Below are 12,508 nucleotides of genomic sequence, written 5' to 3' on the forward strand. Positions count from 1 at the left end.
TATCTTTCTCTCGGAACTTGTAGAGTCTTGTTACTCCATTAATGATGATGACGTTCCATTTGTAGTGAGAAAGTTGTGGAGTCCTTTATTTGCATCATGACATGCACTTATAGATAACATGTCAATAACTACACTGACAAGGCTTACCTAATTGTGTGTACTGAGAACATACTTCTTATGTGGATTGCTAGGTGTCAGAGATGTATTTAATCAGTGGGAGTTACCGTTTTCATATATGATAGACATGTTAAGGATCGCTATTTATTGTTGAATACATGCATATTGTGGATCACTCTTTGGCATTATGAGTGCACGCTCGTTTGGTAATGATATATTGATGCGAGCCAATGGCTTAGTCTAGATATCATGTTTGAGTGGATCCATATTGAGAGTTATTGCCATGCTTTGTGAATCTCCAATGTCTCGTTATGTATCATATTTGTATCTTATCGATACGATATGATGCATAATTGGTTTTATAGACATTTGCATTTCTTGAGATTCTTGTGTATAGACACTATTGTTCAATGAGTACTTGTTGGTGTAATTATGTAGTCCAAGTGGGAGAATGTTAGAATATTTTATATGGACTGACATAATTACACGTTACTCAGGCAGTGTCGTGATTAGCATGTAAAGATAACTATATAATCGATATTGCATGCTATTACCATCGGGCCATAATGGGATGGACATAACGTACTAACACGCTCGAGGCCCATGGACACACTCTCAACGTCTTTAGGCCAGCCCATTGGGCCAAGACAACTAATCCTCTCATTGGGTATCTAGGCCCAATAAGTCCATTATAGTTTATAAAAGGGGTTACACCCTTTTATTAAGGGTGTGTGGACAATGGGTGTCTTAAGAGGTAAAAATGAGAGAGTAGTGTTCATCTACACCCCAAGCTTGATCTTTGTTGTGTAGGTGGGTGAAATGTGATGAGCATAATCATAGAGAATGATGGTTCATAGACTTGGTTACAAATGTATGTAAAGCTTCCTTTTATTCATATTGTATTTGATGCCTTAAATAAGATGATTTCATTGTGCAATGTTGAGCATGAATATGTTTGATCAATTATTGATTATTGTTTGATGCTCAATTAATTTCAACAACACTAACTACTTTGAGTACTCGGAGGACTTAACCAACTTTAACTATTTGGTTTATTATAGACTAATTTTGTTAGGTTTGTTTGGAAATAATAGTGTAATTACTAGCTCGTGTAATTACTAGGATAGTAATTGCATATATGAGTAATTACACTATATTTTAAAATACAATATGTATTTAGATGTCAAGTGATAATTACTTATAAACTCTTATTGTTATATTTGGCAAAATAGTTAGTAATTACATAGAAAAATAATGTTATATAATAAATATTATTTAAAATTGATAGTAATTAGTAATTAATTAATGTAATTACACCCGATTCGCATGAGAGTTATAAGAATTTGATAGTGTAATTAGGATCCCTCAATTACTTATAATTACATAATTATTATATGGTATGACAAATACGCTAATTATTCCATATTAAACCAAATTTTTATTATACGGTGGCTTTCCAAACGCACCCTTAAATACTCTTAAATATGACTTCTCTATGTTTATCTAAACAGAAGATAGAAAGAGGAAAATCAACTAAAATATTTTGTACACATATTATAGATGCTTTTAATTTGGGCAATCCATTGTCCAATCCAAAATTCTGATAGGTGTATTACTATTATATAAAACCAATTTTGGAGGAAAGAAGAGCCGTGGTTTGGTTGAAGATTTTGAGGTACGTGGCAAGAAGAAAGAGGATTTGATTAAAAGATTGTGAATGATTTGGTTGACAATTAAGAAACATTTGTTAGTCATTCCAATCACACTAATAATGTCTCTATAATATAATATAAATACTACAGATATTAGGGATTTTCTCAATCCAAGACAAGTTGATGAACATAACATTAGATTAGATTAGATTAGATTAGAGAGAATTATTCCCAAAGATTCCGGACAATCAACAATCAAGAGATTTCACAAATATAAATGTGTATATATTTATATTATTATACATGCTGCTCAACAAAATTAATAAATATATGTCATCTGTTGCCAAAAATATATATAATATGCTATTTGAGAGGTGAAAGATTCGGCTTATTGTGGCTCTAGCTAATTGGAGACGACGACCAATAAGGGCTTGTTAGGATTTGAAAAGTACATTATATTATTAATATTATTATATAAACCACAATATCATATATATTTTTTCAACTAGAATACCTAGTGAATATATTAGAGAAATATCACATATTATGCATTCTAATATACCATAATTTTTAAATATACCAACATAATTAACTATCCCAAAACTATGACATTTTGTAAAATTTAGACACAATTGTATCTGTCATTAACCACCCCCTTTTCTCTCTAAAACTATCTCTCAAACATTCTCTCTTTCATTCTCTACCATGACGACACCACCACCACAACCTCCCTACGTTGTCGCCGTTATTACCACTGTCCTCTCCATTAATTCCATCACCATTAAAGCACCCAATCAAATATCTCTCTTCAATTTTTTTATGTTTTAATGATTCAAAATGCAATTATTGAAATTGTACGTTCTACATACAAATTTTAAGATTTTACATGATCTAATTGTGTAGATCTCGAAAAAAAATACCAAAATTTAAAAATTAATCAACTGAAACGGACATTTGAGTGAAAAGATATGAACAACCAAAGTTTTTGTCAAATTTCAGCGCAGAGCATCAAAAAAGTATCATTTTGGCCAAAAATCAAGTTTTCATGATTGCATCGCAAAAGCATCGAAACAGCATCGATTTTGCCTCAAAAATTCATCGTTTTGACTAGAAATAAAGTCTTCATGATTGCTTTGCAAGAGCATCGAAAAAGTATGGTTTTGACCAAAAATCAAGTTTTCATGATTGCATCGCAAGAACATCGAAACAATATCGATTTTACATCGAAAAAGCATCGTTTTGGCAACAAAAAAAATCAAGTTTTCATGATTGCATTGCAAGAGCATCGAAACAACATCAATTTTGCATCTAAAAAAGTATCGTTTGGGCCAAAAATCAAGTTTTCATAATTGCATCGCAAGAGTATCAAAAAATCATCATTTTTTTTACTAAAAAAAATAATGAAAACGATGCAAATTCGATGCAATCATGAAAGCTTTATTTTTATTTTTTGCCAAAACGATGTTTTTTTCGATTCAAAATCGATGTTGTTTCAATGCTCTTGCGATGAAATCATAAAAACTTGATTTTTTTTTCCAAAACGATGAAAATCGATGTTGGTGCGATACAATCATGAAAACTTGATTTTTGGTCAAAACAATATTTTTTTCGATGCTTTTTCGATACAAAATTGATGTTGTTTAGATGTTTTTCGATGTTTTTGCGATCCAATCATGAAAACTTGATTTTTTGTCAAAATGATGTTTTTTCGATACAATATCGATGCTCTGCGCTGAAATTTGTCAAAATCTTTGGAGGTTCATATCTTTTCACTCAAATGTCTGTTTAAGTTGATTTTTTTTAATTTTTGATATTTTTTTTGAGAACTACAGGATTAGATCAGGTAAAATCTTAAAATTTACATGTATAACATACAATTTCAATGATTGCATTAAAACATAAAAAAAATGAAGAGAGATATTCGATGGGTGCTTCAATGTGACGGAAGGTGGCGGCGCTAATGGAGAGGACGGTGGTAATGACGGTGACAGCGTAGGGAGGTAGTGCGCTGTCGTCGTCGAGAGGTTGTGGTGGTGGTGCCGTCATGATAGAGAATGAGAGAGGGGTTGAGAGATAGTTTTAGAGAGAGATGAGTTGTTTATGACAAGGGCAATTATGTCAAAATTTTACAAAATGACATAGTTTTGAGATAATTAATGATGTTGGCATATTTAAAAATTATGGTATATTAGAATGCATAATATGTAATATTTCTCATATATTATTCAGTTTCGCATCATCATTTTCCTTTTCATTATAGATGTGCTTATGTCATTATAGAGCACTTTTACATAATGTTTGTATATTCTATCAAAATATTAATAAAATGTTTATTAATATAGCTTACTATATTAGTATAGTTCTAATATAAGCTTACTTCTTTTGACTTTGAAAAGAGGGGAGCCATATTATTATTATCACTACAACAAAAATGAGATTTCCCGACAGTTTTTAACTGTCGCTATTGAGCAACGACGACAGTCGACTAACTGTCGTATTTGCCTATGCCGGCATAGGGTAGCTACGCCGACAGTTATTAGGTGTCACCGTTGCTGGCTACGCCGATAGTTATTAGGTGTCGTCGTTGCTGGCAACGCCGACAATTATTAGATGTCACTGTTGCTGGCTACGCCGACAGTTATTAGGTGTCGCCGTTGCTGGCTACGCCGACAGTTAATAGGTGTCGCTGTTGCTGGCAACGCCGACAGTTAATAGGTGTCATCGTTGCTGGCTACGCCGACAGTTAATAGGTGTCGCCGTTGCTGGCAACGCCGACAGTTAATAGGTGTCGCCGTTGCTGGCAACGCCGACAATTAATAGGTGTCACCGCTGCTGGCTACGCCGACAGTTAATAGGTGTCACCGTTGCTGGCAACGCCGACAGTTATTATGTGTCGGGATTGGTTGTCTATGGTGACAGTTTTTAACTGTCGCAAAGTTTCCACACCAGAGGACATTGCAAATATGTTGTCAATGCCCCCTAGTTTCAAAATCAACGTAGCAATTGCAGTAAAAGAATGCACATCAAAAATTAAATTAAATTAACATTGGTAACATTAACTTTACATTTGATTAGTTCTAACACTTTCTAAATAAAAGAAATACACCGTTCCAAAAAAGTTTGTCATAAAATGAATATTTAGCACAGTATACATCTCAAAAAGCTAAATTAACTACATATAATTTGTTAGATTGATTCTGTATTTAATTAGTTCTAACAATTTCTAATAAAAGAAATAAAAAGTTCAAAAAATGATTAAACCCCCTCACATAGGTACTAAGCAAGCATGCCATCATTTAGCGAGTTGCAGTAGAATATATTTTGCCCACTCTTCTTGAACTTCATTAAGTTCTGCGTCAGTATATGGTAAATCTAAATTGAACTGCAAATAATTTAAATTATAAGTTACATGTCAAATATATATAAAATTAAAATATAACTTTATTAAAGCTAAAAGGTAAACACATTTAATTATTACATTATTCGATAGATATGCTCTGGTTCTTTGTTGTCAAATGAGATCCCTAGCATACTTCATGCAGTAGATTCCGCACTCTGTGGTTTTTGGTTGTTGTCGACACTGTTAACATAGACAAATGTAAAAGTATATTACATATACTTGTTAGTATACTTGTAATTTAAATCTTATGTTTTATAAAGTTGAATGTTACTTACTTTTGGACTATAATACTTTAGACTTACAACTCTTTTTCCTTTTTCCGTATCATATAGCGTAAAAGCACTATACATAATAAAAATATTTTAATTAGCAAACAAGTACTATTAAAAAGATAATATACTTTAAGGAATGAAACTTATATAAACTTACAGCCTAACTATATTTTTAATCTCAATGCGTAATTGAAGGTTAATGGGATCCAAGAACGCCACTGAATGTGAGTGAGGTTGAAATAGCAATAACATCCAATGTTCACTAGAAAACAAACAATCAAATATTTAGAAGATGACTATATGAACTTAACATTTCAAAACTCAATATAAACTTACTTGTTATTCTAGGGACAAATAAGGAACTGCTTCTCGCCCATTTGAATGAATCAATCTTTAAGTGCTTGGGCACGCTTATTCTCATGACCTACACTAACTTCACCTGGATGCTGAAATGCGTACAAATGATCCAACCCATTGGTATGTAGTATATCATCCAACAACCTAGAAATTAATCATATTTAATTATAAAATACATGCATATAATTGAAACTTTAAATTATAAAAGACATGAATATATACCTCAAATACAATATCATTGGAGTTTGCCCAATCTTGTCCATGTTGCAAAATTGCGTCACATCATCCTTGAAAAGCGTAGCAATCGTGTTGTATCCAAAAACATGCGATGGGATATTAATCTTCTTGTGGTAGTCATTATCCCATGGTGATACAAACTTCAATAAAGAGATCAAATTGCTTGACATAGATGTCGAATCATTGTGAGAGATTGACACTACCTCTTGTGTCAATGGCTCTACACGCGGAAGCTTTGGGGGCTGTGGATGTTGAGTGGAAGGTATCATTGCCTCAATATCTTCTTGCTTTCTCTTCTGCTTATGACCCAAGGAAAAGTTAAAATAAAATAAATTTCAAAATAAAATAAGTTAGGCGATAAAAACTTATAGACATTACCAGTCCATGCTCACTTTCGTCGATAATAAGATGTTTATGCCATGCTACTGGTACCCCAACTGCTTGACCTACCAAAGTGATCCCTGCATTCAAATTAGGAAATTGTAGCCTAGCCATCTCATCGTGGGCTACCTCAACGACTACACGAGCAACTTCTTTAGGCATCTTTTTTCCATGGATATTTGTACTATCAGTCTTAAGGATGTATCCCGATGCAACTATGTTGTCTCTCGTTTTGATAGAAAGCTTGCATTTAATATGCTGCGTTAGAAAGAAATAATTAATATAGTACAATAGTGAAATTATTAAGCATTAACATTTACTAAGTTGATTATGGTAATAAGAATACCTCATGCATAGTTGGTGGAACTTCTGGTTCTGGTGGAGTAATCATTGGTTGAACATGTGGTGGTGGTGGTGGTGGTGCTAGTATTGGTGGAACAAGCACTTGTTGAACATGTGGTGCTAGTGGTGGTGGTGGTGGTGATACATTAGGTGGAACAACCTCTTGTTCAACATATGGTGCTAGTGGTGGTGGTGGTGGTGATACATTAGAGGCTGCTCTTCCCACACAAGAACCAGATGCATGCGATGACTCACCGATATTGCTATGTGTCGATCTAAATTGCTCCATCAATTGATTTAACTTCTCCTCAGTTCAACGGTTCCTCTCATTAGATTGTCGAAATTGCTCTTCCAGCCTATTAATGCGGCTATCTTCTGAAGTAGATACTTCGAGCTGACTTTTTCTCTTAGGCTTTGGTGTCTTAAAAAATTGGGTAGGGGTGACACCTTTAGGCATCCCCCTAACACGTCCAGAATGCTCAGGGGTGCCCAAAGCCAAAGTTAGGACATCTTTGGATCCTTCCACCACCAAAGTTCCTTCTGCTACCTTTTGTTTGTAGTCAACCTATATACAAAATCAAATTAGTTAATAATTAATACGAACTTCCATTTAAAAATGTTAATTATTAAAGTAAAATTATACTCACAATCTTCTCCAGAATTGATGCTACATCCTCAGTTGACTCTCCTTTTTTATCCTTAACCACATATCAGCTCTATCAAAATCTGTTAGTTCGTGGCCTAATTCTGCTTCAAGTTGTTGCTCTATCTGTTTGTAACCACCCCGTCCTGTGCGGTGATTGTATTTGTTATGTGCCCGCGCACCTTGTTTCTTTTTTCTTAGCTCAGCCCACTGAGGAGATAATCTCTTAGCAACAAATCCTTCCCAATGATCTTGTTTGATCCAGTTACTCCATGCATCTGGTGGATGGGCAAGGAGTTCAGGAGCTTTTTCTTTGTACTTTTCAACTTTATTATTTGTTAGCCAACTCTTCCAATCTCTCCATCGGTCCCCAACTTCACTTAAAACTTTAGCTTTAGATGTGGCCTATACATCGAATGACTCCTACATAAATAAAAAAATAATAATTAATCAATTAATAAACAACTATATATGTTCACTCATATACAAGTTAATAAAATTTAAAAACTTACATTAATTTCCCTCCAAATTAGCTCTTTAGTTTCATTTGGGACCAACCTCCAGTCATCGATATTCAAAGGAATGTGACAACGTGCCAACACTCCAATACGACTTGCCATCTTCGTTGCCCCCTTTCCAATTGATATCCCCAATTAATTATACTCTACCACTAATTTTCGACCCTCACTTCTAGCCTTTATGACGTCAGCACAAACTGTTTTGCCCCTATATATCTTCGAAATTTAAACTTCTTGTGGGATTTCACCCATCTCATCATTGTCATCGCCAAATGGGTCAACATCATCATCAAATAAAGGGGGGTCCATACTTGTGTACCTACATTTGAAGAATAATAAAAGTTAGCTCACAAAGTATTGCATTGGTTTCCCAACAAAGGTTGATAAAAAAAAATGCAAAGTACCTTGTTCTAAAAGTGTTTTCATGTAAAAACCACTTAATTTGTCAAGTAACACTTAATTTTCAAACCATAAACCTTCACCATCCTCACATAAACCAATGTTTGCATCCTCAATAGTGACATCAGGAAGTGGTGCGTCAAGCACAAAAGTTTCTTGTTCGAGTAAAACTTAGCCGTTGTGAGATTCTTTTAGGTGATAGTCTTTTGGTTGGCTTGTTAACACAACTGACCAACGAGAATCTAAAGGATCAGTGACATAGAAAACTTGCTTGGCTTGGGACGCCATTATAAATCTGTCAGATTTGTGCCCTATTCGATTCAAGTCAACCAATGTAAATACGAAGTTCTCTTGTTTAACCTCGCTATCACTCTTCACCCAATCACATAAAAAAAGAGGAATTCGAACATTTATATAATCTAAATCCCAAATTTCTTTGATAACTCCGTAGAATGTCATATCACATTCTATGGGATTTTTATCTTTGGAACTAGATACTTGAAAAGTTTTGGCGACAATGCTAACACCATAATTTTGTGTCTTTCTACTATTATCACGATCCATTGTGTTAAATTGAGTACCATTTATATAATAAGATTGATATTTAATCACATTAAATGTAGGGCCTCGTGATATCCATTTTAATGATTCTGACACTGTATTAGGTGTTTTACTTAATTCAATTAGGACCTACAAACAAAAATTTTTAAAAAAATCAGATATATAAAATATAAAAATATCATCATAACTTAAAACTAGGCCCACAAAACACAAAACAATAATTTTTTACTTGATTTTCAAACCAAGTGCTAAAATTTCGATAATGTTCATCTTGTAGCCATTTTTGATTCTTCGACTTAATTGGATAGGAACTTTTGATCCAATTGAAATGCTCCCTTGAAAATAGAGCGATCCAAACTTCATTATTGTTTTCAAAGTTAACTACTTATATCGTTAAATTGTTCAAAAGAATTAGAATTAAAAGTATCTTACTCGATGTAAGGTTGAACGTCGTTAATATTTTGTAAGACTAAGCGATGAACTTCATCTCGATCAACTTGATTTATTTCCGAAACTACACCACCTCTTCCACCTTTACTAATTTCAATCTCAATTCGAGATGGATATGCCCCAACACTTGAAACACCTGACAAGTAATCTGAACAAAACTCCATTGCTTCTTCAACGATATAAGATTTAACAATGCAACCCTCAGGCCTGCTTCTATTTCTAACATAACCTTTTAAAATCTTCATATACCTTTCAAAAGGGTACATCCATCTTAAATACACTGGTCCACACAATCTCACTTCTCTCACCAAATGAACTATTAGGTGAACCATAATATCAAAAAAAGAAGGTGGAAAGAATTGCTCCAACAAGCACAAAGTGTATATGATTTCTGATTCAAGTTTATCCAACTTAGAAACATCTACCACTTTACAACAAAGAGATTTAAAGAACAAGCAAAATCTTATGATGGCATTCTGAACCTTTTTGGGTAAGACAGAACGAATAGCAATTGGTAGAATATGTTGTAAAAGTGTATGATGATCATGAGATTTCAACCCAACTAAATTCAAGTTTTTCATATCTACCAATGTCGAAATATTGGAGGAATAACCTTCTGGAAATTTCACATTGGCCAAACAATGACAAATTCCTCGTTTCTCTTCTTTATTCAAGGTATAACAAGCTGGTGGTAAATATGTTCGTTTCTCACCAACCTTTGGTGCTAAATTTGTACGCACACCCATATCTTTTAAATCTAGTCGAGCATTAATTCCATCCTTACTCCGTCCAGGAATATTCAACAATGTACTAATAAGGCTATCAAACACATTTTTCTCAATATGCATGACATCCAAGTTATGATGTAGGACCAAATGCTCCCAGTATTCAAGCTCAAAGAATATAGACTTCTTCTTCCAACAAACCTTAGGATCAATTTGAACCTCCTCACCATTTTCACGTCCTCTCTTTCTTTTCATGCTCTGTTTGTGCTTTCCTAGTTTGAATTGGACTTTATTCAACTTTTCAACCAATTGTCTTCCAAATAATGGTCGTGGAGCCATTACAAACTCTTGTGAACCATTGAATGGTTTTTCCCATGTGTCGGAAGACATGATTGCGGGGTAAGAACTTTCTGTGTCCCATGTAACAAATCTTTATAGAGTGCTTCAAATATTGAGAACATGTGTTCTCCTCACAGATAGGACATGCCTTGTACCCTTTCACACTAAACCCGGATAGATTGCCTAACGCAGGAAAGTCATTAATGGTCCATAACAACACAGCTCTAAGTTTGAACTCTTCCTTCCTATATGCATCATAAGCATCAACACCTTCATACCATAGAGTGCTTAAATCATCAATAAGAGGAGCTAGATATACATCAATATCATTTCCAGGTTGTTTAGGACCTGATATCAACAATGTCAACATAATAAACTTCCTCTTCATACACAACCATGGTGGTAGATTGTAAATGGCAAGCATAACAGGCCAACAACTATATTTACTACTTAGGGAAGTATGTGGATTAATTCCATCAACAGAAAGGCCTAAACGAATATTTCTAGGTTCGTTACCAAACTCAGGCCATTTCCAATCGACTCTCTTCCAAGCAGGTGAGTCAGCTGGACGTCTAAGTTTACCATCCTGTATTCTGTCATTGGCATGCCATGTTAAGTTTTTAGCATGATCATCATTTCGATAAAGTCGAATCAAACGAGGTATAGGCGATAAGTACCATAAAACTTTTGCAGGAACTCCTACCCTAACCTCACCAGAATTCTTTTTCTTCTGCCATCTTAACTCACCACAAGTGGGACATGCATTTGTATCAACCAATCTTTTTCGATATAGGATGCAATCGTAAGGACAAGCATGGATTTTTTCGTATTGCATGCCTAACGAACGCAATGTCTTCTTTGCCTCATAAAACGACAATGGCATTTCATTTTTTTCGGGTAATAACTCTCCTAGAAAGGAAAGTATATCTGTAAAGCTCTTATCAGTCAACCCATGTTTGGTTTTTATATTATACAACCTAAGAAGTGTTGGCAGTTTGGTGAACTTATTACAACCAGGGTAAATGGGTTTCTCAGCATCCTCTAACATGGATTGAAATTTCACTGGATCAAAATCTGATTCAAATTGTGCGTCACCTATCATTTCTGCAATGTCATCTCTCTCATCATCATTCACATAATCACAATTATTCTTCTTAGATGGAGATTCTCTACTAAATGTGATTTTTTCTCCATGCATAAACCACATCTTATAACTTTGATCTATTCCATACTTAAATAAGTGACCCTTTATCTCAGTAACTTTCATTCTTTGAACAGTACCACACTTAATACTAGGGCAACAAATGTTATTAGGATCTTTAGCATTTCTTGCGCAAAACTCCAAGAAATGCTCAACTCCATCCTTATATTTCACCGATAATCTATCCGCTGATATCCATTCTTTATCGATTGCCATTATTTTGTCTAAAAATGTACACAAAAAAAAATCTATTTTCAGAACTATGTTCAATTAAATAATCTAAAATATTCAAAATATAAGAAACTTATTTTCTTCCAATTTTATTAGAGTTAATTATCTTGAAATGACTGTCTCATTCCATCTTTACTCATATAATGTATTATTTCATATCATTTTCCAATTCCATATGCTATGGTTTTAAGTTTAAACTTAGGTTGAATTAATTAGACTAAGGAGTTTGAATTAAAACAGTCTATTTTTTTAATATTGTTTGCATACATGCACTAAGGATTTCATGATATTTAAAAAATATATATTTATATATTATCCCCTATATATAATTTTCTCTGAATCGCATGCTCATTTTATTGTCAAAAGCGCTTAATATGTTAAAATGTGTATTGAAAATAAATTAACCAATAAAAAATTCTTAATGAATTGAAAGTATGCTGTCGGTGTCCTTATATAAACAGGGGAAAATGCTCCTTTAGTTTTAGAACAATATATTTCTCAATCCACTTATTGTGTGCTTTTCTTTTCTTAAAAAAAGTGTACAGGGAATTTGTAATAGATATAAATATTCAAGAAAAACAAAAGTTTAATTTTTTGTGTAAAAATTTAAAAAAATATATATATTTAAGGACTAAAGAGTAAGTAAATCAGTTTGAAGATTTACTGCAGAGGTTTGAAAGCTT

General features: G+C 33.6%; 2 protein-coding genes across 2 annotated transcripts; both read right to left on the reverse strand.

The window, feature by feature from the left end:
• Positions 1-5,535: 5,535 nt before the first annotated feature.
• On the reverse strand, positions 5,536-6,626 carry LOC133816412 (uncharacterized). The gene is made up of 3 exons (XM_062248925.1): positions 6,428-6,626; positions 6,021-6,331; positions 5,536-5,942 (listed from the first exon to the last, which is right to left on the reverse strand). Exons 2-3 carry the CDS (start codon positions 6,302-6,304, stop codon positions 5,828-5,830), a joined length of 399 nt encoding a protein of 132 aa, XP_062104909.1. The 5' UTR covers positions 6,305-6,331; positions 6,428-6,626; the 3' UTR covers positions 5,536-5,827.
• A 2,375-nt stretch (positions 6,627-9,001) lies between these two features.
• On the reverse strand, positions 9,002-11,810 carry LOC133814926 (uncharacterized). Its single transcript, XM_062247829.1, has 5 exons — positions 10,784-11,810; positions 10,577-10,663; positions 9,609-10,464; positions 9,312-9,548; positions 9,002-9,008 (listed from the first exon to the last, which is right to left on the reverse strand). The coding sequence occupies exons 1-5, from the start codon at positions 11,808-11,810 to the stop codon at positions 9,002-9,004; spliced, it is 2,214 nt and encodes a 737-aa protein (XP_062103813.1).
• Between the last annotated feature and the right edge of the window lie 698 nt (positions 11,811-12,508).

The sequence above is a fragment of the Humulus lupulus genome, chromosome 2 (genome assembly GCF_963169125.1).
Source record: "Humulus lupulus chromosome 2, drHumLupu1.1, whole genome shotgun sequence".
NCBI classification, from domain to species: Eukaryota; Viridiplantae; Streptophyta; class Magnoliopsida; order Rosales; family Cannabaceae; genus Humulus; species Humulus lupulus.